This window comes from Pezoporus occidentalis, unplaced genomic scaffold, assembly GCF_034315485.1.
Source record: "Pezoporus occidentalis ecotype Australia unplaced genomic scaffold, CSIRO_AGI_Poc_V1 ctg9, whole genome shotgun sequence".
Classification (NCBI taxonomy): Eukaryota; Metazoa; Chordata; class Aves; order Psittaciformes; family Psittacidae; genus Pezoporus; species Pezoporus occidentalis.
The window spans coordinates 5,415,813-5,441,343 of NW_026916262.1; the positions used below are offsets into that span (position 1 = coordinate 5,415,813).

At 41.9% G+C, this 25,531-nt stretch overlaps 1 protein-coding gene across 1 annotated transcript in view; it reads right to left on the minus strand.

Annotated features, from left to right (window-relative positions):
- Positions 1-11,817, minus strand: part of COL1A2 (collagen type I alpha 2 chain) — a 38,667-nt gene extending 26,850 nt beyond the window's left edge. Inside the window, exons 1-12 of the mRNA XM_062605138.1 lie at positions 11,614-11,817; positions 9,442-9,452; positions 8,791-8,808; positions 8,079-8,114; positions 6,349-6,432; positions 4,927-4,983; positions 2,807-2,851; positions 2,650-2,703; positions 2,299-2,352; positions 1,855-1,908; positions 1,296-1,349; positions 961-1,014 (exon numbers count right to left, since the gene is read on the minus strand). Of these exons, the coding sequence (XP_062461122.1) occupies positions 961-1,014; positions 1,296-1,349; positions 1,855-1,908; positions 2,299-2,352; positions 2,650-2,703; positions 2,807-2,851; positions 4,927-4,983; positions 6,349-6,432; positions 8,079-8,114; positions 8,791-8,808; positions 9,442-9,452; positions 11,614-11,683 (591 nt within the window). The 5' untranslated portion in view covers positions 11,684-11,817. The remainder of the gene's footprint in view (positions 1-960; positions 1,015-1,295; positions 1,350-1,854; positions 1,909-2,298; positions 2,353-2,649; positions 2,704-2,806; positions 2,852-4,926; positions 4,984-6,348; positions 6,433-8,078; positions 8,115-8,790; positions 8,809-9,441; positions 9,453-11,613) is intronic.
- Between the last annotated feature and the right edge of the window lie 13,714 nt (positions 11,818-25,531).

Consider the following 25,531-nt stretch of genomic DNA (forward strand, 5'->3'; position numbering starts at 1 on the left):
TGTGTTTTGCAGTCAGATTAGCACTCTTACTAATAATGGTTCTTTACTTAATTGCTTTATCTGTCCTTAATCTCCAATACTGGCAGCCTGAGCATTTGCTGTCTCTTGACAAGGTTAACAACTTGCAGTGATATTGAAGAATGCTATGTTACAATTAATAACGCTACAAGCAAGTAGTGCGAAGCTCTTAGAAACAAGCAAGAGGGAGGATTAGTATTTGAGCTTCTCATTGTTATATCAAAAGCTCTTGAATATAAATCTCCTGTGAATAAGTCAGCAGCATTAAAATTTCCTACAACCCAGTATTGTGGTAGTGTATAAGAAAACTGCCATTAGTCACTGACGAGGAATGGGAGAAGAAACCAAGAGAGGAAGAGTTTGATAGAGATGTTTCTGGGCCATATTTAGAAACATTTTTTTAAGGATAGACTTCAAATGTGCACTAATCCAAAGAAGGTAAAATGGGAAAAAGACTGTGAAGATCAAATAGCTTTAACTCGGAAGAGTTAAAGAGCACCTGTCCAAATTTTTAGCAGACTGGAGCAGGTCTCTTACATGGCAGAATTCTGTAGAAAAATTAGATATTTTCATTTTATTGTGCCTTAAAACACCACTAAAATGCAAAACACAATCCATACAAAGAGAGAGCAAAATCAGTCTTAAGCGCTGCTGGGTAGTCAACCATTAGGAGCTCAGTTCTGCAGCTCTTACTCGAGAAGTAAGTACAAACTTCAATAGGAAGTGCAAACTTTAATAAAGACTCAAGAATAAGGTCCCAGGAATGATTTCTCATGTTAATAGAAATGCCCATATTTGCTATATGCACACCCACTGACATCTAGATTATTGCAGCTGGGCAATATGTAATGACAGCATGGAAGACTGATTGGAGGGGACTTCATATGTCTTTTGCTAGGAAAAGCTACAAATGCATCCTACATTTTCAGATGTCATCTTTACCTTGTTGCCAGGAGTACCAGGTTGTCCCTTTTGACCATCCAGACCATTGTGTCCCTATATTAAGTAGAAAAACAGATATTAATATATATTTTCCTACAAATGGCTACACATAAACTCCTAGTCTTGTAAGGCAAAGCCTTCTTTCCATACAAAATTATTTTCTAATATAATCTTAAGATTTTAAAAAAAAACCCAAATCAGTCTTTCATATCAGGAGATAGTAAGAACTTCAAAGAGGTTCACACACTCTTAACTTGGAAGGTATTTCCAGGGGTTTTCAGCATGCTGAAGTGCTGTTAATCATAACTAATCAGGGAAATTATGCACATACTCACCCTAATTCCCTTAAAGCCGGGCAGACCAGGAGTTCCAGGGAAACCACGAGCACCCTAAAAACACACAGTGCATGAATGATTGTCTCTCATATTATATAATGCAGTTAAAGACAAATAAAAAGTATTTCAATAAAAGTAACTGGTAGACCTGGGCTGTGATACTTCAAGTGAGGAACACAGTCCATTCCCGAACTCCCAGGACCAGACTTGCTCCAAGACTAAGAGTAATCAACTTGATTTTCCAGCTCTGACTCTCAGAAATTTCATGTATTAACATGTGATAGCACAACTGTTTTAGCTTTCTATACCAAAGTGCCTCCTCATCTGTGCCTATGTAACTCATCACTATGTCACTTCTGTTACTAATTACACTAGCTTTACTTGGGGAGGGGGAACACAAAACAAATACATAACTATATGATATCCCTGAAGGTACGAACTGAATTTTGATTAATCCATATAAGAAACATTACTAGATAGTTAATGGTGCAATTCAGGAATGCTGTTAGGTTTCACTGATAGAACTGGTTTGCATTGTCTACAGCAGATTGCTACATACCTGAGGGCCAGCAACACCCCTCTCACCAGGTCTTCCAGGTTTGCCGGGGTGGCCCTAAAAAAAAGGCAGTAAAAATGCACTAAGAAGAAAAGCTTACTTAATAAAATAACAACATAAACCATTCTTAAAAAGAAAAGGCACTGTCTAAGTTTCTCACATTTTCAATAATTACGGACAGCTTGTTAGCTTTCATGTTTCCTTCTCCCTGTACTCAGGAAGTGAAATAATTTATTTGGAGAGGTTTTGAAGTTATCCATTTTTCTGTACATCTCCAACATACAGCATCTCTTGTATTGTAAAATAATTATTTCAAGGAGTTATTTATTCTATGGAGTATTAGAGAACAATGTAAAAAATTATACCCAATTGAATGCTTCGTTTAACAATGACTTAGAGTTGAACCACAGCCCCAAAAGAAATGAGAAACATTCAGTAACCACTTACATCTTCACCAGCTTTTCCTGGAGGACCAGGGGGACCACGAGGACCCTGGGGACCCTGTTAAAAATAGACTGAGGATTACTTCAAGCATCAGTTTTTCAGGTAAGTCTTTTCACTGGGTTCTGGCTCGAGTTGGGGCACAGGTGGAGCATAATTGACTTTGCACTTTATGATTCTAGTCTGAAGGAGTCTGAATCTGAGTGTTCAGCTCTGCTTCTGTAACAGGACCAACCAGGAATATCCAGTTGAAACATTCAAGGACGTGCATATGAATAGGAGAAAGGGGCCTAAGCATTACAAGCCTACTTTGTTGTCCTGATTCTAACAGTGTCTGTGTCTGAAACCTGTACTTACTGTTTGACCAGGTTCACCAGGCTCACCAGGAACACCTTGAAAACCAGGAGGACCCTACAGAAGGAGGAAGATTTTGTTAGTGTTTGAACAAGCTATTTGTGATTTTCCAGATATGTCAATGTTTATCAATCTGTAGGAGAGCTGAGACTGTACTTACAGGGGGTCCGGATGCTCCAGGTGGGCCTCTAGGTCCCATTAAACCCTAGAGGAGAAAAATTACAAAAGATTTTGTTTTCTTTTTTAAATCACCATTATATAAACTCATTTGTAACACCAATTCCTGTTATTCCTAGAATATTGGTAAGCCTTACAGTTTGCAGTGTGCAGTGTCCAAATTAAGTCAGAGGAAGTTAAGAGTTCTGCATGAATTTGTACAGGCAGTCCAAGTGCAAATAGGTCTTCTAATGGAAGAATTAGCACAGAGGTGATTAGGAACATACCATTATGGCTGGGAACCCTGTGATCTATTCTAGCTTGTCAGTAAGCACACTGTTTCATTCTTTTATGTGCCTTCTCCCTTCCCGTAAGCTAAACGCAGAGTTTAAAGATGAGGGTCATAACAACAGATTAAGAAAGACTGTATTTTTGGGCCTGCCAATTTTATCATGATTTTCAAGAAGAGAAGTTAGAGAAAAAGATCATTAAAATTGTAGAGCTATAAATGGGAAAAATAAAGATATATAAATGGTGGTATTACCATGAATTGGCAAGTTCACACACAACTTTGGAAAGAAATCAAACAACTCTGGCACATATTGTGTAATGATCTATTTCAAATAATGATCCATTTCTATTTAAATATTTCATTGTTTTTTATTTCCTATTAAGTTCTCTTCATTTAACGTACGAAGTCAGTCAGTCACTAACACACTCTTCTTGACTGAATTCAGAATTTACATACATCTTGAAAAAAGGATCAAAAATCTCTCTTAAAAGGGAAATTTCCATGGATTACTGCACTTTTGTAATAGTTGTCTTAAACTTTACTAAGCAAGCAACTTTTAGTGAAATTTAATTTAGGCTCCTATTGTCCAAATGAATGTTTTAAGAGATGTGACAACAGAAATTGCTATAGAAATATGCAGTATTCTAGGAAAAATAACTAATTCTGAACAGTCTGAATCACGTGCTGCACAAGCCCTGTGAATCTTTTCACAAATTATATTCCATAATGGCTTTCCCCTTCTTTTCTAAATTCCCAATCTCTCACATTTTCTTTATGAAATTTAAAAATTCCCCACAGTAGGTAGATTCTATTGCTGTTCCTACCAGGTGAACCCTAACTGATTCAAAAATTGAAACTTAGAAATTGTGACACCCCAAATAAATCTTCATCTACATTTTCATATTGTCAGACACTGAGGGCAGAACTTGATTAAAGATACTCCTATTTTCTTATATTTAGTATCTGAGTGGATGCCAAAATATTTTCAAAAATTCATTTAATATTACAATATTTTTGAGAAGGGAAACAAGCAGTTGACCCAGAATAAACCTGAGCAGCCTTTATCTTGCTGCTCCCCCATCAGATGCATTGTCTGTGATGTTGGTAAGTGTGGTGAATTTAACCCATATTCTGCTGCCTATGCACACTGAAAACATCTGCTAACATCAGGAAGGGTTAGAAATCCATGTAGAGAGGCAATAGACTTCTTAAATGCCCATGTGAAAATAGCATGCAGTAACTGATACAGATTTCTGCCGGGAAACAGCTTTGTAGCAAGTACTAACATTCGGTTTTGGAGAATTGAATATGGTGGCCAATTTCCTACCAAGCCTGTGCAATCCAAAGATATCAAAAGGGTTTAACAGCCATGTGAGAAAATGGTCATCAACTGGAGCTGAGCTATTGAGTTATTTTCTAGACCAATGTCTGCTTTAGACAGCAGCTTTATAATTTTTCTCATTCATAAAACACAATCTGTCTCATTATGGGAAAAGTAATACTGTATCAAAGTACATGTTATCTGACATCAGATTATAAGATTCACTTACTCATAAAAGTGTGGTCAACAGACAGAATTAAAGCACAAGGCCCATAAGTGCTATATTCAAATTAAACATGCAGTCCCAAGACCACATTTCAAGTCCTAGGGCTATATTTCAAACACTTTACATTGTCCTACATCAAAGAATCAATCCACAGTTTGGCTTGGTATATGATCAAAACACTAATTCTAACACTATGCTTAGCATTATTACAGCTGGATTAGACTCAAAGGAAAATAGCAAATGTGTTATCTATGCAAGTTATCAAGTGCTAAATCATATACCTACCATAGGTCCAGGGCCAAAATCAGCTGCTTTAGATGGATCATATTGAGCAGCGAAGTTCTGTAGGTGATAAAAAGTTTGAAATTAACATACTACAAATTTTACTTTAAAAATGTTGATAATTATCATGCTGCATATAACTACCATCGGACTTGCTATACAGTATGTTGAAGTGGCATACGTAAAACTCAGTAAACATGGTCCTATCATAAATACATTTCTACTCACTTTCAAGTTTCCAGAAAAAAATTGATTTTAATAGGAAGGCCCGTTCATGCAGTGGCCTGAAATATCTATGCACTACTGACAGAGAGGCATTGCAATAGTGTGAGCTAAAAATTAAGAATGTAAACCCAGTACTCATTTAAAATTGAAAACTTTCTTGAAACCTTCAAATCATTCTACCTAATTTCCAATGAGGGAAGTTGTACATATTTTTTCACTGCATTGCTTAAGTAAAATCCTTGTACCAGCCCTGATGGGCTACCTGATGAGGTGGGGCTTCACCCTTCAAAAAGATCTGAGGAGCATGCAGCCTCAGAAGCTCTGCACTGGATTTTTCATCTTCTATCCGTATAAGTTTTGTAAGCAAATATGCACCTAGTACATTTTCTCTCTCCATTAAAATGGAAAAAAGTTCTATGCAATGCAGTCAAAAATCCTTTTCTTGTTTTATTAGCATATTAAAACTAGAAATCAGAGAAAGTAATTCGGGGTTTGCTAATAGGAAAAAAAAATTATTGTTATTCATATTGAATGCAAGGAAGTATTCTTCCATGCAGGAGGATTTACTAAGCTTGAACAATAAGACACTGTCTATGTCTTCACGCTCCCTGTGTGAGCTAATGGCAAGCAAAGAGTTAAAGCCAGCATTCTGCAGAGAATATAAGATAGACACTTCTGCAAAAAGTGTGTTTGCAACACAGTCCACTTACTTAGGTTTTGCAGCATGAATACAGATAGAAATGAAAAATTCTAAAGGAAAATACACTAGAATCCTGAAGGACTTTCAAGTATGAACTTTCAGCTTAAGGGTAGTCTTCAGCCTGTTCCAATGCAGTTGCTGTCTCTTGAACCCGCAAAGTGTTGTTTCTTTTCTCTATCTGCTTAACAGCACAGGTTTCACTTACTTGATTTCTAATCCATACACATTATGGCTGTATAAATTTAATGATAATTAACATGGTTGATTTGCTCCCGTGCATAAGTCCCTGATGAATACAGAACCCAAATTTGCCACGGCAAATATACATCCCAAGGAGAGTTTCATTGGAACTGGGACCATCAATTTTTTGCTGATCACGAGAGAATGTTTCCTCTACTTTCCTCCAATGCAACTTCAGTGTTTTCCAGCAGATGTACATTTAGTCTTAATCACAAAACACAGTTTATTGGTTTCAGTAACAGAAAGTTTGGATGCCTTACTCCGCCAAGACCTGGAGGACCAGGGGGGCCTGGAGGACCTGGTAGACCATCTTCACCATCTCTGCCTGGTGGACCTGGTGGACCCTAGAGTCAAAAAAAAAAAGGATTATAAAGTGAACATTAGAAGTGGCTAAAGAAATATCTGAAGTGATAAATTCATTAACAGCTGGGCACCTACAGCACATAACACAGCAGTACTATATATGCAATTTCAATAGTGAGAAAATGAGCATAGCCTGAATTTACATTATCTTGTCACATCTCAAATCAGGTATTAACTGTAGTTTCATGTTTGAGATTTATGGGGGCAATACTGAATATATGCTATCAAAGCGTAATCTCCAAATTGGGAAATTTCACTTTAAGCAATGAAATTTTGGACCCATAAACCCCAAGAGACCCACGTGGACCTAAACAGCCTGTCAGATTCTGCAAGATCCTAAAATCTGACCAAAAGGACTGACAGAAGTCAGCCCTACTGGTATGAACTAACATAGATTCAGAGTAAGTTGAGAACCAGTTTCTAATCAGTATATACTATTTGCTGGTACAATTGCAAATTCAACAACAATAAAGCAGTGCTCTTCTATGTATTTTTGATGCTACCACTCTGCTACCACTGTCGGAATTTCTTTTACAACAACCTGAAATTACACTCATTCAATAACATTTGCCCGTATATTCTTTCATCCATGATGCACAAAGATATTCAAGTTTTGCCATCACAACAATGGAGGCAAGGTATTTTATTTGGTCTGTATTTTGGATCCAGTTCAGTGCTAGATAAAATCCAGAATAAAAGCCTTACGGATTTCTAAAGGAACAAGACCAGCCTTGCTGCCTTCAGGACAAATCATGTATCTCATTTCATGAAACAAATTTAGCTAGTGGTAGACTAAAGCAAATACCCAGTTGACCACATGGATACACTCTTCCTAATAGTTCCCATTATGTTTGTCAGCATATTATGACCTAACAAAGCTTTAAGAGCTAGCTGTCACTACTATGGCATTTTCATTTTCAAGATACAAAAAAGACACATGATAATTACACACTGCCCGGATAAGGATGTGAATTTCAGAATACCACTTAAAAAAAAGCAGCAATAATGCAGAAGCAAATCAGAAAAGCAGCCATCAGCAAAATGAATGAACATTACAATTAAATTATTCAACTGTCCTTATTTATGATTACTTTACAGTAGCCTTTAACAGTCCAGTATCTGCTTTGACTAACAGAAGGTAGATGACAAACACCTAACTGCCAAGAAAAGAGCTTTCTCAAGCCATCTTTGGAGGCACAGAAAACGAATGATCCTTGAAGCTAGCTTTGTCTATTCAGGTTTGATGTAGAGAGCTTATCCACATACCATACTGTTCAAAGACTACATTTTTATGTGTCAACTTTCCTTTCTGCATTTTCATGCACTATTTCCACTGTGGGCAGTGGAAAAAAAATTTTCAAACCACTACTTGTAGTTCTAGGCTGCTGTCTGAATTCAACCACATCTGCTCAGCCACAATGACCACAATAGTTTGGTGAGGTATTGCCAGGGCAGAATTTGGTACATAGGTAACTTCCTTTCTTTGCAATGAAATTTTACAGGGAAGCTTCTATAGGTACATTAATTTACTCTCACATCAGTGCCTAAGCTTAGTTTTTCCCTACTGGTCTTCCATCAACTGCTGTTCAAAGATCACAAACAAATGAACGTCAATCTAATTCCTTACCCTTTCTCCCTGTGGCCCTTTGTCTCCTCTAGGGCCCTGCCAGAAGAAAATAAAACTTAATGAGTTACCGCAGAAATTTTCCAGGACAACACAGGGAAACAGATACATTAAAAATAATTAATGTGCACAGAAAAAGGAAAGCAGACCGCACATACAGGTCCAATTGCTACTTTCCACAGGCAGTATATTCTTTTTCCACAGTAAGCTACTGGAAATACGTAAGTCACTGTCATTACTACATCAGTTAAAAGTATCACTGCACAGTCCACAGAAGTACTTGCAAAGTTGGTTTTAGTCTCTAATGAGTAATTTGCTCTAATTTAACAGCAAATTTCAGATATAAAATAGAATTTACTTAGATTTTTAGACCTGTATGGATATTGCTTGTGTTCCATTAATGTAAATCTTTCCAAAGGAACTCTGGTTGAACAAGAATGTCACTTTGATGCAGTTCAGTTCTTGGTAGGCTTAGTTCTGCTCTTGGGTAAAGCAGCTTAAATCCAATATTTGAATTTACTCTGGTGTTAAGATGCTGCGCCTATTGTTCCCTCCTTTTTACTTCATACTCATCTCAGTTCTTCTGCTGCAGCTAACACTGAAAATAATGAATGTAGTCAGTTTTCCTTTTATCCTATATTCAACCAAATATTAATCTGCCTAAGAATATCCGATATCATCTCCATTCCCAAGCAAGAAAAATAAATATGCTTACCTTCCGCCCTGCAGTTCCCTGGAAAAAATAAAGAAGATAATTTAAAAAAGGATACAGTTTCTCTCAATATTTTAAACTAAAATAAAATATAAACTTGCACTCATCTTCTTACATATTTTTTCTCTGTACAGTATATTTCAGTATACCTTATGGTTTTAAATTACTTATAATTTAGGAGTAATTTAGTTAGGAGTTTATTATCTAGCAAAGATACATGTAACTACGTTAGAACATTTTGTTGAAGACTGACAATTTTATACGTATTACAGCCTATAAAACTGGCATAAAAAAAAAAGTCACACCTGAGTTCTTTCATAATCCTTCTGTGCAAGGAAATTTAGACTGTAAGACTGGCTTTAAAGTAGAGCTATCTTCAATCCAAACCGCCAGGTATAACGTCCAAACACCACTGCTCTGTTACTTTCTCCTCATGGTCTTTACACCTATGAAGGCAGTCTCTTAAAAAGGCCGTCCCACTTGAGAAATTGGGGTGGGTACCTTTCCAGGCAGTCCCTTCAGGATTTAATTGGTATCTTTCCATGACCATCTTGGGCATTAACCTTAATGAATAACACTGCCACGAAAGAGAAGTCTAGCCTGTTAGTTGAAGATGAGTGCTCATAGGAGATAAAAAAAAATAGTTATACTGACCTCACTCACATCTGGAAAAAGAAGGGAAAGAAAAAAAAAAAAAGAGATAATTAGAGCATGGCCTCAGTTATTTTTGCAAGTTTTACATTTCAATGCTTTTAAGTCAAATGGCAAATTTACATTTCTTAATGCAAGGAACATATTCTTAATGTAATTTCTCATTTTTAAGGTGATTATCTTAAACTGTAAAGACTCGCAGGTGAGATTGTCAAACTCAAAACTGACTTGCTAATGAAATTAGAACAAGTAATATGTTTGAAATGGTAAAAAGCCAGATACCTTCTATAAGCCTGCTCTAAATATGCTTGAACGTTCCATGGAAAAAAAATGCACACACATATTTTCACATGTGTCTGCATGCAACAAATGAATGAACCCAGACAGGCTGACATGTGAAGATATTAAATTGTAGAATTAATCTTAAATTTGAATGTCAATGGCCCCATCTCACTTTTTATGGGGCATGGTCCTATCCAAACATACCTATTTCCACAATCTCCTGTAAAACGTCAGCATGTGTAACAGAGCGGTTTGAAGCCATTAAACACCAAATAGGAAATAACTTTCTTTCTGCATGCTATTTACTATTAAGTATGCTCTTGTTAACCAGTTGGACATTCTAACTTTCAAAAACCTGTTTTCTAAATTTCAAGCAATCTGTTGCTTGAATTAAATTTAAATTAAAAATCTATCTTTGGGCTGAAACTTACCATGGTACGAATGTCTCACACCACACTTAATGCCAGCAATTCCACTACTAGCTAACGGGTTTTGGGGTGTTTTTCCACAAAGTGCCACTTTGGCGATGTATGATCACACTAAATTCAGATGATTCATGCAGTCCAGCAGACAGGTAACAACGCCTGAAGTGCTGAACGCCACAAAGCACTGAAATACCACGGCAGAACACCGATCGCCTCTACTAGCTCCACTTTAAAACCACTACTGCCCCCAGGTGATGGTGACACTGGTGACTGCAAGGTCTTATTTCGGGAAAACCGGGGTTGGTGGGTGCGGCGGGAATGCCCACGCGAACAGCTCCGTCTCCTCAGCCGCTGCTACCGCTGCCCGTCACCCGGGGATGGATGGATGTCCCCGGGGGGAGCATCCGCGGTGTGCCGGGACAGGCCTCAGTCCCCCGCCCCTTCAGAACGACCCCAACACGGCCGGCAGGGCACGGGGAGCATCTTCCCGGGAGCCCCCAGGAGAGGGCAGCGCGCTGCTGCGCCCTCCCTCCTCCGCCCAGGAACGCAGCTAAACCCCAGGTCAAAGCCAGTCTCGCGGAGGAACAGCGGCGAGGGGTCTGCACGGGATGTTGCCGGCAGGGAAGACGGGGAACGCTTCGGTTCACCAGTCAAGCGGGGCGCGGTTCTCCCCCTCCGCATTATGTGTGTGGAGAGCTGCGATTCCCCCTCCTGGAGGAACGGGGACTAAATCCTCTTCCCTGCACTATTCCTCCCCTGCCTCCCTCCTCCTGCCTCGTACAGTCTTTTCCTCTCCGGATACCCCCGGGAGGCCGAGCTCAATGTGCGGGAGCCACCAGGGGAGCCCCCGACGGCTTTCCCTGGCCGAACCGGAGGGCGCGCAAGCAGGGATCCCGTTGCGCCGCCAGGCGGCGCCGCTGTGAGCAGCGGGCAGCGGCGTGGCAGCGGCGGCAGCGGTGGGCGCGGGTGCGGTACGGAGCCTCCCGGCCTGCCCTCGGAGGGAAGCGGCGAGGCACCCCTCTCCCTCTCCACCCGGCTCCCCGCTTCTGGAGCCGTGCCTCAAGTCTCACGAAAGCGTAGTGTGGATGCAGCCTGGGTTCTTCCACTCGCCGCACACTCTCCTCCTAGCCCTTAAGCAGCGGCGCTTGGATTAGGGCTTTGCATTCTCCTTTGGATACAAGCCCATCTGTCTTTTTTTGGGTTTGGGTGAGCAGGGGGGTCCTCGTTGGCCTTTTGCCACCTTTTTCTATTTCTGAGGGAAAAAATAGCTGGATTCTGATCCGGGACAGAGGTGGTGGCAGTTGTAAGAGCTGGTCTCTACAGCTTGGGAAGCAGCAGCTCCCCTCAGGCTACCATCCGTGGGGAAAGAGGTCTGGACAGAGCGCAGAGGGTCAGCCCCTCCTGACCCCCGTCAGGGACAGCCATCCCCTGACACCCCCCACGCCACGAGCAAGCTGAAAGCACTTACGTTGGCCTGTTGCTAGGTATGAAGTTACTGCAAGCAGCAACACAATCCGCGTATCCACAAAGCTGAGCATGTCTAGTTGCAAGACATGCAGACTCCTTGTGGTGCAGAGCCCCCGGGTCGGTGGTTAGCTATTACCTATGGGGCGCAGGCATACAGTCTTGAGTAACTCCAACCCTAGCGGAAACCTGCTGCCCGGGATGCTAAATTAATCAAGACCCGCTCCGCCCTATTTATATCGCAGGAGGGTCCCGGGTCCGCGAGTCACCGGCGCCCGCACAGCCAATGGGAGCGCGGGGCCTGCGCGGCTCCCAGGCCGTCACGTGCCCCGTGTCTCCGGCCCGGCGGAGCAGCCTTGGCAGCGGAGGGGATGGGGCGGAGGGGAGGATGCTGGAGGGGGGGGGGAGAGGCGGCGACCGTAAATTGGTTCCATGCTTTGAGGACGTGGACACTTTGAGGCTTTCGGGAGGAAAATCTGACTCCTCGTCCCGTTTTTTTATTTAAGGGATTTTTTTTTTCCATCGTTCCCCCGCCCCTCGCCCGGGTTTTCAGGGCTGCGCGGCCCCGAGCCTCGCCGGACAGCCGGTTGGCAGCGGCCGGGAGGGCGCTCCGAGGGCTTTCAAAGCAGGAGCTGTCCAGGGCCTGCGCACCCAACCGCCCCGCTCCCGATGGCGGCGGAGAAGCGCCCTGGAGAGCCGGGAGGGAGCTGGGTCCTCTGCTCAGGCTCTCCTCCCAACCGAAGGCAAAAAGACACTCTCGCCCTCCCCAGAAGTGCCGAGGCGCCTCCAGCACGGGGGGCGGGCAGCCCGTCACCCCGGCCCCTCGCATTACCCGGTAGGGACCAGCGGCCCGTGGGGAGCAGCAGAGCCCTCATCGGCTGCTCGCAGCCCGGAGGTTCTCTCTCCCCAGGGAGGTCTTTCCGGCCGGAGCAGGGAGTGTTTTCCCCCCTACTTCGCGGCCGCTGGGGTAGCGTGAACGTGTGAGGGGCAGCCCGGGGAGTCCCTGCAGCCGGCTGTCCCGCGTCCTCCGGCGCAGGGAGGAGGAAGGGCCCTCACGGCAACTCCCTGTCCCTGCAGCCACCCGCGCACCCCGCCAAGGGGAAAGCTGGAGGGGTTGCTTGCCACGTCTGTCTGGCAACTGGCTCCCAAGTCTCGGGCGGGGGGGTGGGGGGGGCCTAGCCGCCGGCCGCCCCACGACAGTCAGGGAGACCGAGGGACGATGCAAGCAGCTGCCCACACCGTGCCCCTGACGGCCGGCTGGCAGTGGCCTCCCCTTGCGGTGTGCTGCGGGGCCCCATCCTTAGCCCCCGGGCGCCTCTGTTCCGGGGACGGGGGTCGGGGGCTGCAGTCACTTGGGGTCGCCCATCTCAGCCCCGCCGGCCTCTGGCCCGCAGCGGCTGAGCGGAGCTGACGTGGTCTCACCGTCCGGGCCAAGCGGCGGCCGCGGCCAACCCACATCCCTGCCCAGGGGCTCCTCCCGGGCAGGCGGGAGGCCCCCTCCCGGGCCCCCTCTTCTCGCTGAAGGGAGTCCCGGGCAGAGCTAACGGAGAAGACAAATGGGAGCCCCGCCTCAGAGCGGGCTCCCCTCCCCGCGGCGGAAGCTGCGAGGAGGGCTCTGCGGAAAGGGGTGCTCATGCCCCTTCCCTCTCTCAGCCACAGGGTGTGGGTCACCGGGCAGGTGGGTCCTGCGCGGACACAGCAGCGAGCCCCTGCGAGCCTCTGGTGCGCCGGCCGGGGAGCCGCGGCGGAGGCAGCGGGAGGGCTCCCGGCAGCGGGGCCGGGGAACAGCCGATAGCTGCCCACCCCTGGGGGAAGGGGGTCCTCTCTGCCGCAGCCTGTCTTTGGGGAGGTGCGGAGGGTGTATCCATCCCTCACTTATAAGCTGCCCCCGGGGGGGACGTGTACAGGAAGAATGGAAAAGGTGGGACAGGGGTGTCCATCTGAGGGGAGACCCCACGGAGGTGGTGTCCCAAGAGCACTGCCAGCATCAGGCACTGCTGAATGCGGCAGCCCTGTGCCACGCTTTCACGCGTGGCTGGGAGAGCCAGCCTACTAGCCTGGACAGCCTGCCTGAAGCCACCTCCCTGTACGGGATCTTCCTTCACTGTCAAGAGTGCACATGAAACGGGTAATGTGCATGACAACACACGGAATTAAAGTGCATGTGGAACTAAATCTGCACTTCGGATAACCCCCAGCATTATGAAAAGACCGGTTTGGATGGGGCTTTGAGCTACCTGATCTAGTGGAAGGTGTCCCTGCCCATCGCAGAGGGTTGGAACTGGATGAGCTTTAAGGTCTCTTCTAAACCGAACTGTTCCATGATTCTATGGAAAGGTGGTCCAATAAAATATGTCTGACCAAAAAAACAGGATCTCAATGGATGATGACTCATTGAAACATGGTAATAAAAGTATACAGCATAAACAGTACAAAAGTACTCTCTCAGATTATCTTTCATGTGAATGGTATCAATTTAAATAAAAGAGATTTAAAATTAATCTGGACAGCAAAGTTAACTACTTTAAAGTTTATACCAGCATAAGCCTAACAGAGCTCAGTAACCTTCAAATAAGTTGAAATAATAATTAAACTTAGACCCAAAGCACTGAAGTTCAAGTTTGAGTGTTTCCTGACAGCTCAACTTCCATTGAGTAGTGTGGGTTGTTTGGGTTTTTTTTTAAACCTCTCCCTTGAAATCAATCATTTCACTCTATAGCCAGAGTTTTTCCTTGTTTTGTCAAATGAATTTTGACTCTGCTGCCTCAGCAGAACATTTATTGATTGGTAATAATAGTAACTAGACTCTTTTTAGTCTTTTCCGATTGAATAAATACAATGTCAGAAAACCATTGCTTGCCTACTTTTATGCACATTTTCAAGAAAACATAGTCCTTTTCTACTAACAGGGTAGTCTGATGGTGCAAGAATGTGGACACATGTATCCTGACCAAACCAAACTCAATCACCATTCCCCTCCACCCTCCACATAAATTTTCAGACAGGAAAGATAAGGAAATCCCCCAGAGAAGGACGCCCTCTCTCCCAAAAGATGTGGATTTTCATTTACCACATGTACCATAAAGCAAGGGGCTGAGGGAGACACATAGCCAGAAGCTGAGCAACACACAAAAAGCATTGAGATGACACGAAACTACAGCTCCTAGGCTTCAAAAGAGATACAGGATTGGTGCCTATGGTAGAAAAAGAAGAAAGAGTTACAGAATACTAATTCATTGTCCCATGTCTTCTCCCATGTCTATGGGTCTTTTTTCAACAAACCGTCTTGAAAGAAACATAACTGAAGTTCTCTAGGACCATCAGCTTTAACAAAACAGTCTTAGACCTTTGGGACCTATGGAGCCCTTGGCCATTTTCTTCACTAACATTCATCATCCTTGTTCTCCATATTTTAAAGAATGATGAGGAAAGAGAAACAGGAATCTCTTCTCCCTCTAGCACCAGCACTAATTCAAGCAACACCAAATGATTTTAGGTTAAGTGACAAAGGCCTATTAAGTTGATCTGCCTGCAAAGTATCTGTTTCATACAGATACTGGCACAGCTTCTGTTGTGAAGGTAAGCTACATTGCTCATCTGCTCTATCTAAGCATACAAAAGTAATCTTGGAAACTGGGGGAAAAATAAAAGTATTTCCAAAACAAGGGAGCGCTTGGTGAATTTGGTTCTATGGGGTGACCTCAGATTTAATTTTTTTTTCCTCAAAAAACATTTACTGCAAATGGTTGCTATTAGGCAAATATCTTTACTATTACTGGGACTCCTAATTTAACAGAAGTAACTTGACAGCTTTTGGAGCCATTAGCACGCCAGAAGTGATTTGATCAGCCAGCTTTAACAAGGAAACATCTAAGAACTCGTTTTCCCTTTGGATCATATCTGTTTAAAGGAACTATTTCACACTGAAGCCAATAATGCCTGTGGCACAACTTAAACTAAAACTGATGATGATAAAAAATAACCTCTAGAAAATTTGCTGTTCGGGCAAGCTTTGAAAGAGATGAGCTTCCAGGTGATGTTGAAGCAGATTTACTTCTCATTATTTTGAACAACTTGTTTGAATGCAGACTGTTTTTTAAATACATAACACTGGGAAACATTTGCCCTGCCTACTCCTTCAAAGCTTACTCACCAACCATTGAGCCATTCATTATCCAGCCAAACAATTTAATACTGTCTGGCCAGTACCATATTGCAAGAAAACACAGAGCAATGCCAGAGTCTGGAGAGAGATCTGCATCTTTTTAGGCTGGCTGTAAACCTCATGCCCCATGGTGGATAACTGGGTATGGTGTGCTCTCAGATCCTAGTTCTTCTCAGGCTGGTAGGGATGAGAAAGCCACAGTATTTGTAGTTGGAGCAAATAGTCATTGATTACTTTAAACCTATTCCAACACAAAGCTTCACACATTTGTTCAGATAATGAATGCATGCCTAACCATATAGCAGTAAAGGATGAACAAGAAAGCTGTATAAGGAAAATAGTTTCCTAGTGGGGCTCCTTTGAGTACTGGAGCTGGAGCTGGCTAAGAGGCACAGTCTGGCTTTAGCCTTTCTTTTGTAGGATATATGGATATATGAGGGTCTATACAGCATAATTCAGTAAAGCAGTAGCACTTGGATATACTAGGTGACTTGTGTAGACATATTGGCTTCATTTGAGCTAGCTTTGATAAAACTGTTTATGATTCTGCACTTCACATCTTTGCTTGGTTATAGACAGTATCTTGCTCTGAGTAACAAGAAGACAAGTACCTTGTCAGTGGAGAAAATACAGAAACAGGACAGTGTATCCCCCTCACCACAATTCAGTGTTTCATGTTTGCTGGTTTCTGTGGTTGCTGTGGAATACTCTCATAGGAAAACCCTGAGGAAAAACGGACAAGTCACTGCAAGGAACTTCTACCACTGCTCTGCACGCGGGGTTGAAGGGCCAGTTATGCTAAGCTCCTGTGGTCAGGACACTGTGCCCATGTAGGACTAAAGGTATACAGAGATCTAAGAGAATGGTACAGGTACGTAAAGAGTCATGACTTGGCTGGTCCATAGATCATCATTTAGAGGGAGTCCCTAGAGTGCCTGTAAATGGTATGGAAGCAGGAATATTTTCTTTCTGAAAATAGCTCATAACCGTTGGCTTTTAAGAAGTAGTCCAGCAAATTGACTTTTAAGGAGAAACAAACAGGTTCTATGTGAACAGCCATGGCAGCTCCTTCCTTTAGTCTCTGTTCCCCAGTGGCTGTCTACACTTGAAATAAATCATCGTTCATTATTCTCAACAGGTGTAATGGTCATGGATTCTCAAAAAAGAGCCACTGATAGGCTCAGCAGCCCGTGGGGGATTGTTGTTGAAGGAAACAGCAGGCAAATTTAATGGAAATTTTTTTTCAATTATACATAAGTAAAGGCAAAAAAGAGGACGGCTCAAGGCTGCTTCACTGAAACTGGGGTGTCTAGTTGTCCTTCTCAAAAGTGGTAAACTTCTGCAGTGGCAATTAGCTTTCTGGGTGGTGTTTACATATTCAAAGTACTGTTTTTCATCTCTCCCCCCCCCCCCCCCTTCTTCTTTTTTTGTTCCTTAAAGGTTACATATTTAGGGATTGAGGAGGTCAAAACAAAGGTTTAGTTCACATACTGATAGAAGGCTCAGTTGGTTGTTACTGGAGCCCAACCAGCTTATCAAGTTTAAGTAAATTCAGGACACATAGGCTACTTTTCAGATCATTATCAACTCAATCTGATACTCTGTGACACTGAAAATCATCCAGTGAAATAATGTCATTATTAAGATGCTACCTTACTTTACATCTGAAAGCTTATTTTAAAACTATTTTTTTTAAGACCAATTGCACTTCACTTCTGTTCCCTTTGGTAAAGCTATAAGTCTGCATGGCTGTCATAAGTAACACTCTGCACTGGCTCTGATTTGTTCTCACTCAGATAATAGAACAGTAAATCACATCAAGTTTGGTAATAGCAGAGCCGGGCCAATATTCACTATAGTTGTATATCTCACAAGTATTTCAGTAATATCACAGAATTTTTAACCTCTTTCAGGTTTAACCATCTAATTAGGGTTTTGTTTTTTTTGTCCCATTCTTTTGCCAACCTTAGAATTTTGACTTAAGGCATACAAGATTCTCAACAAAACAAAAGGCAAGATAAAACTAAGGCAGGTGGTCCTTTAAAAATGATCATCAATCTCAGTAAATTCTACTAACAGCAAACGAAAATAATGCTGGTGAGAACACTTTCTCTTTACAAACACAAAAATTAATGGATGTGTGTAGGCTTTAAATAAGTTGGTAATTCTCTGATGGGGCAGTGAATTCTGGTATACCGAATGTGTACCACTCTTCATCAGCATATTGCTGAAATGAAGATCCAGTAATAGTATTGAAAAGGTTCCGCTGCATCTTTATGGCATAGCACTGTGAAGTGACAGCGACAGAGCCTCAGCTTCTGGGGATTTTCAGAATTCTCCTTATGAGAAAAGAAAAAAATGAAAATGCAGTGAACATCACATGTAGCAGGTCTGTATAAATCCATTCCTTCGCGTTCTCAACAGGCTTAGGAGTGATAAGGTTAGGGACTCGGAAGTACATGAATCAAATAAACCCAGAAAAATGTAAGAGGTAGGGATTAATGGGATTACTGAAAATAAGCAAACGTGACCATGGGTTGTATTTGTTTTGTGTGCAAATGCATTTGCAGAGAAGGTTGTGGAAGGTATCGTATAAAGCTTTAGTTATTACTTGATACAATTATTATAGCAATTAACATCACACAGGCAATATTAGAGGAGACTGCCCAATCACTGGTACCTTGCCTTGAAATTAAGTACTGAAAAAGTTTGCTGCACAGTTAGAATAATAAAAACCCCAAACCACCAGAGGAACTCACAATGGACCTATTTACAGCAGGTGGAAAAATAATCAGTCCTCTTTTACCTTCAGGTTGTGAGTTTCAAGAGCGTAATAATGAACGGTAGTTTTCCATATCAAGCAATAATTTCTACCTACAACAAGGAGTACGTAACTGATGATTTAATGGAAATAAATCTCTCTCAATGAAGGAAGCACCTTCAACCTGATCCTTCAATAGATACACAGTCAAAAGAAAGCAGCAGTGCAAGTAAAGGCTTGTTTCAGACAGTGCACATCACTAAAGCTAGCTTCTGAAGCAGCTAAATTCCCACAGGCAGTGGGTGTAGTTTTCAAATGCTTTTAAATCCTACTTTGAAAAATGAGGCAGCATGCAGATGTAAGACTCAGAAACAACATTGCCTTGTCAGTTCAGGCTTTTCCATGGCTTTGAACCTTTTTACTCCTTGTCATCCTGCAGATTCAAAAACCCTTCTGCACAGGCCTTGAAGTGCTTTCATCTACAGCAGCTATGGAAGCCTGTTCTGCTTCGTGTTTAGTTATAACCCTTCATTCTGGAGGGAGGATGCAGAGGAAATCATCTGCGTGCTGATCACTTTCGGATGTCCTTCCCGCAACTTTCTACTCTCCATTCACTGAAAAGACAAACAAGATTTCCTGCTGCAGACTAGGAAAAAGTCAGCACATCTGAGTACAAGGACTCACAGCGTATGCTCATGTCACACAGAGGCAAATGTGAAATCTCCACAGATGCACTCACTCATGTAAGGCTTGGCTGAGTGCAGTATCTTGCTGTGACCCTGAGTTACTTGTAGACCAGTGTTCCCATTTTTAACAGGTAGAATAAATGAATGGTTTGCAGTATGGTGTGGTTTCCCCCTACAAGCATTTTTAAAGCTGACTTAAAAGCATTTAGAACAGTTTAATAGGTCATTAATAGTTTTGTAAAAAATCCCAGGTGTTTCCATGAGTAGTGAAACCAATAGACCTTACAGGTAGATGTGGCATATATCCTAAAACCCTCAGCTCCTCCCTTCTTCCAGATTATCCTCTCATACCCTGTATTATCTGCTCCCTCTCACTAGGATCAGCTCCCTCCTCTGCAACTATCAGCTGGGAAAAAAACAGTCCATGGTAGGGCTAGTCCCGAGCAGGTTAGCGTATCTGTACTGATTAACCTGCTGGTAAGCTAAACAGGAGAGTCTCTGACTCCCAGTGCAGCCTTTCCCCTCAGAGTTGCTGATTTGAGTCTTTTCCCCTCTACCTGCCTGCCAGTTTCATGAAACTGGAAGAATCTTAGAGTCTATGTGGGTTCTTCCACCAGTTCCACTGAAGTGGGATGCAAGGTTAGGATGAGGGGATGCAATGGGCAGGCAAATAGAGAAAATGCAAGTGTCCCCTGCTGAGGTCTTTCATGCCTTCAGGGCAAAATACGTTTTGCTGAATGTTGTTGGCACTCTTCAGCACAAAATAACTTCTCAGTATTAATTTTCCTTGTTAGTAGATGCCGCTAATGGATGAAGAGTGGTAGCTCTCCATTCTCACTCCTACACAGTTTTCCAGTCTTTGAACGGTCACTAATCCTTTGACTTGGTATATTCCTGCACAGTCCTGTGAGAGGATAAGCACCCTTGTTGTGATAATGTACTCCACTTTTTCACAGGGTGATGTTTTCACATATCAAAATTTAAAGATAGATTTGAAGCATTGAGCAATAAATAAGTGGACTCCTTGAAACTCTGCACAGGGTAAATCGGCAGGTGAGAGCTGAGGCTCGTAGGTGCCGCACCATGAGAAGCTACCGGCAGTCAGAATATATTAAAATTCACCTCTTATTTTTCAAAATGTCTTCTATGATCACAGTCAGAGACAAAGCCCTGCATTAGATGTACTATGCCCTGACCTGATAGGGCAACTCTCATAATCCAAAGTACTTGTGACAGAAAAAGCCACAATACTGGATGGAAGCTGGGTTCTTTAAACAGATAGGTCAGTTGTATCCATTTGTTTTATATAACTGGTATCAGTATTGAGCCTGTGTATGTAAAATAATTTTTATTTCCAGTATAGTTTGTAGATTCAAAAAGTTTACTCTTATCTTCTTGATCTTTCTTGGGAAAAGTGTGTAGTTTAGATTATGCCTTAAACTGCTGCCAAAACATGAAATGGAAAACTAATGTACTTTACAGATATACCTATGGGTTTCAGAGAAAGCACTTCTGGTGATACAGTCTAACTGTGTGTGTCTCCTCCAGAATTGGTTTATTCATCTCAGTTTAAATTCTCATAGGAATTATTGCTTGAAGCTATTTGCATTCAAATAGAGAATATGAAAGTACTACATAAGCCCTAGTTCATTATTTTCTGTAATAAATACTCATGCTTTTATCTCTTAATTTGCAGTGTTTGTGCTTTGAGACACTTTGTGCTCCCACTGGTATTCAAACTCTAGTTCTTCACTCTCAACATCAGCTGTGTCAAAGCTCCCAAGACCTTTGAAATCTTGGTGCATATACAGGCACATCAGTACTCAGCCTTACAGGTTCTAATATTCAGAACTCTAAGAATTTAGTGCTTACAGTTTAGAGAGATGCATGGTTCAAAATTCAAGCCTTATCATATATTCTGCATTATTGTCTCAGGACAAGATTTGCTTGTTTACATGCAGACTCCAACCTTACTCTACAGATGCTTCCCAGGAGTCTGGGTGGTAACAAAGGGAAAAGCAAAATGCAGCAGAGAATGTGTATCTTAGCTTGTACAGGGGTTCTCCTTTTTTCTTTGCTTTGCGTTAATTTTCTGTAGCTGCTTCCAAATCCGTAACTTACCCAGCAACTCAGTGTTGCCACATTCCAGATGATTTCTGACCAGAGTTGCCCAGCTGAACTTTTACTGCTTTGTTTCCAGACTCTCATTTTTCTCAGCTCTTTCCAAGTTGCTGAAACTGCTGCCCCTATTGCAGGAAAAAGCTCTACTGAGCTTTTTTGCAGGAAAAAGCTCTACAGCACACAAGCTTGCTGTCCCCTTTTTATGCACAAATATGAGTTTGGGATAAAAGGAATTACATTCTTCATGTTTATGCAGTATCAACTGCAAAGACTGTGTTTGAACAGTGAATTTTGTCATACAACTCATAGTATCTTAGGATTTTCTTAAACAGCAATAGGGAAGCAGTGGGCTTGCTTCTATTTTAAGTCATCAGAGAAAGTGTGGAAACTGAACTACTCTGCCCGATGAGCACAAGTTAATTTGCTCATGGGTTAACTTGGCTCATGAAAAATTCTCATGATTCACAAATTTGACTTAAAGAAAATTGGTAACCTAAAGAATAGCATAGAGTTTCCTTTCATCCCCATTTGAGGAAATACAGAAGGAAAGAGTTCAACAGGAATAGAAGACTCACAATTAGAAAAAACTTTTTTAGTTAAAAGAAATATTATCATTTCATCCTAGAGGTGTTTGATTTGTGTTTGCTGATCATATCTAGAACAAAAATATTTCTCATCTACCATTGGAGATACGCTGAATTATAGAAAGATTTTATGTAATAAATGGGTAATAAATCCATCATATATCAGGTATCTGATCTGCTAGTGCATTCAAGGGAATCAAGGCTACAAAATGTAAGCTAGAGTCTTTTTTCCCTTGTGAACCTCTGTCTCTGCAGTCTTCATGCATTGTATTGACTTCTTCCAACAACAGCTAAGGCAATGAGGAGAAAAGAGATTTGAGGGCAATGCTTTATTAGGCTTTTACCAGGAAACCTTGCTCAGTAACTAACATGGAAGAGTGGACATTATAACTTGAGCAATAGTTTTTTTTTTCTAACCCAAAGTATTTGGGTAATGCCTGGGAAGTATTAAGATTCTAGGGCTTCATTTGGTCCAGAAGAAAACTTTTTGTAAATTCATTCCTACACTGTTACACTTCAGTTCTGAAAATCTAAGTGTGATCTCTTTCTTCCAAGTAAGTTTTTTATCAAGAATAGTATCTATCTCAAGAACAGGGCAAAAGTATACTTTGACCTCAAACATTCCAGTTTCTGATGAGTTTTGTATCACAAGCTTCAAAGCAAACTTCTTATCATTAAAGGGCTGCCAAAAAGAAGAGCACTTTTCAAGGGATATCCCATATTCAGTGGGTGCAATTCTGTCTTGTAATTGCCAGCCTTTGTTCCTGGGCTTATTGATGGGAATATCCCAAAGACAGTGAGGTGGGAAACCGTCTTTTCCAGGATGGGCAGTGAAGATGCCAGACAAGCATTAGCCTGCCTATAAAAACTATCAGGACACTTAAAAGGAGGTAGCAAGTATCTGTGGTAAAAACAGGAACATGTGAGAATAAACAGCCATCTCCAACTACATCCTAGTCTTAATTTGCTTCTCTAGACTGATGACTGAAAAGTATTTTTACATAATAGTCCTTACCCCTAATATCTTCATTGTTTCCTCACAATTAACCTCTTTTCCGACACCTACAATCCTCTTTCTACCCATATTATTTCCACAGTTCTGTTTTCTTTGAGTAAAAAAACCAACAAACCAAACCTAAACTTCTAGCTTCTAGGTTATTTTCTTGTATGCAGACCTGCATTTCACATTTACAAAGTTGTTCGTTAAAAATAAACCATCCCAATTTTTACATAGATTTCAGGCTCTCAGTTCTTATTCCATCAAAGTAACAATTGCTTCTAAACTAAGGTCAGAGCAGGAGCAGGGCTCACTTATTAGAGATCCAGAACTAAATAATGACTGCATTTACACCTGGGGGAAACTGTCACAACGCACAAGAGAATTTCACTGGTGCAAAGCTCAGACCACTGAAAACGGCAGAACTTTGGCCTCATTATTAATATCCTTGCCAAAATCTGACTGAGAAAAGTGAAGACTACCTTCACATTCACTCCCTGCAGTAAAAGTTTCATAGTTTTCTTCTCTGTTTTTTAAACTGAGTTTGCTATTTTATCTCCCTTGATCTGGCTTACAAGTTAAATCACATTTCATTCAAGCTAAACATGCTGCATGCAGCAATATTCAGTTTTAGGGTCATTAATATAGTCAACAGACTCAAACAGGTTGGTTAGAGCCCCTTTTTGCCAATTTAACAGAACTCAGAATCTCATCATTTCAAGAGACGGTTAAGGTTCCAGATAATTTCTTTCTTTTCTGCAACAAATGGAACGTTTGCATATAAGTTATATAAAAAGGCAGCATATTGGTGTTTGCCACAGAACCAGCAGTCAAGCATTTGTCATCACCCGAAGCCACTGATTTACTAGTTAACTTCTGACAATTTACCTCCTGGGTCCTTGTTCCTCCCCCTGCATAAGAGCCTTCATTTACATTACTTACAGATGTGTGATGTGTGCTAATAGTTTCATGCTGGCACAGGTCTTTGAAGATACAAAGTTCAATGATGGTGCTAAATATTCTTCTTTTAGTCAGCCCTGCCTTAATTTCCACTGACACAGAAATGTTAGTGTTTTGGCACAAGTAGGCCCTGTGGCTGAGTGCTAATGCCAGTTTGAATCTTTTGTGTTGTATCTATTCACTCAGCTCAAGCTACACCTGGGTGTTACGCATCTCCAAGTAATTAATACTTCAAGAGCTATCTTTCAGTCATTACATGTACAATTCTATTAGACTGCTTACCACTGTGGGATGTGATCCTTGAATATTTATACTTCCACCAAGGAAAATGTCAGGCCTTATTTTTTACAGAGTTTTAATGATAAGTAAGGTTGGGAAATGACATTCTTGCTACATGAATTCAATAGTGGATATAATTCAACTTTTCAGTCTTTTTCACACTAGGAAGGCGACTGCAGAGGCTGTCTGGCCATTAAAATGCCACTTGGAGGATGCTGTCTTGGTGACCAACTCTATGTTAGACTGTTCTAAAGAAATTTTGGAAGAAAATTTGTGGATGATTATGGTTCTGAGGGCCTGATTATGGTTCTGAGGGCCTGAGACACTAGCTTTGAACCACAGCAAGCTGATTGTGCTTTAGCTATTCTCTTACATATACACTTCTTAATGAGTTTGCCAGAAACAGATTATATATTGTTGCTTGCAGAAACTTTGCCCATCAAGTAAGGGTGTAAAAGAACCAGAGCAAACAGGAAGCCCTTGTCTTCAAGCTGTAATTTAAACAATATGTGTGTTTACAGAGAGCCAACTAACAACTATTTCGCTATATGATCATGCTGGTCAGGGATTTGCAGAAGTCTCTTGGGTAGGCAGAATGTAAACACATCTTGCATTTCAACACAGGGATAGAAGACAAAGCACATGAAAAAGATGCAGAGAGGGACCTAGAGTGGTTGTAGCCAAGGTCAGGAGATGGCTTAGGGTCATCTTTCTGTCTTCCAAGTATGCCTCTATGTATATGTGATATAATCTGTTCTGAAGGTTCAGTCCTACTCACCACCTTTCAAAGAAAGCAGCACTTCAGAAGTGTCCGTAGTTCCTGGACTTGCCCCACAATAAACAAATGTTCCAGGACTTGTCCCATAATTAGCTGACCTAGGTATGTTTTCTGCATTATGCATGAACGTATAATCAGCTGGGGTCTGCACGGTGGGGAAAGCAGCTAGGCTGACCCAGGTGCCACTCAGGAAAAGAGACAGAAGGTAAGGAGCTTTATGAAATGGCTGCTGTTCACCTGATACCAGACGTCTGCCTCTGCCCTGACGGGCTTTGAGCTTTGAGAAAAGCAGGAGCAGTGTGCTGTGTGGGAAAGACTGCAGTAGGCATGAGAAGAGCAATACTAGAAGACAGAGCTGGCTTTGCAGGGAGTGGGTGCAAACATTGTAGTGAAACCCAGTTCATTTCTGGGTTGTTCTCTATGAGTTACTTAACGCAACTAGGTCTAAACAGCTAATAATAGAGCTGCAGGTCCTGGAGGTGAAGTGGGTTGACTTACTCCAGCCCATATAGAAGGTTCTTCACTTTGTTTTCTATAGGATCTTGTGTTTCACTGCTATGAGGTATTAGAATAGTTTTACTGTGTTTTGTG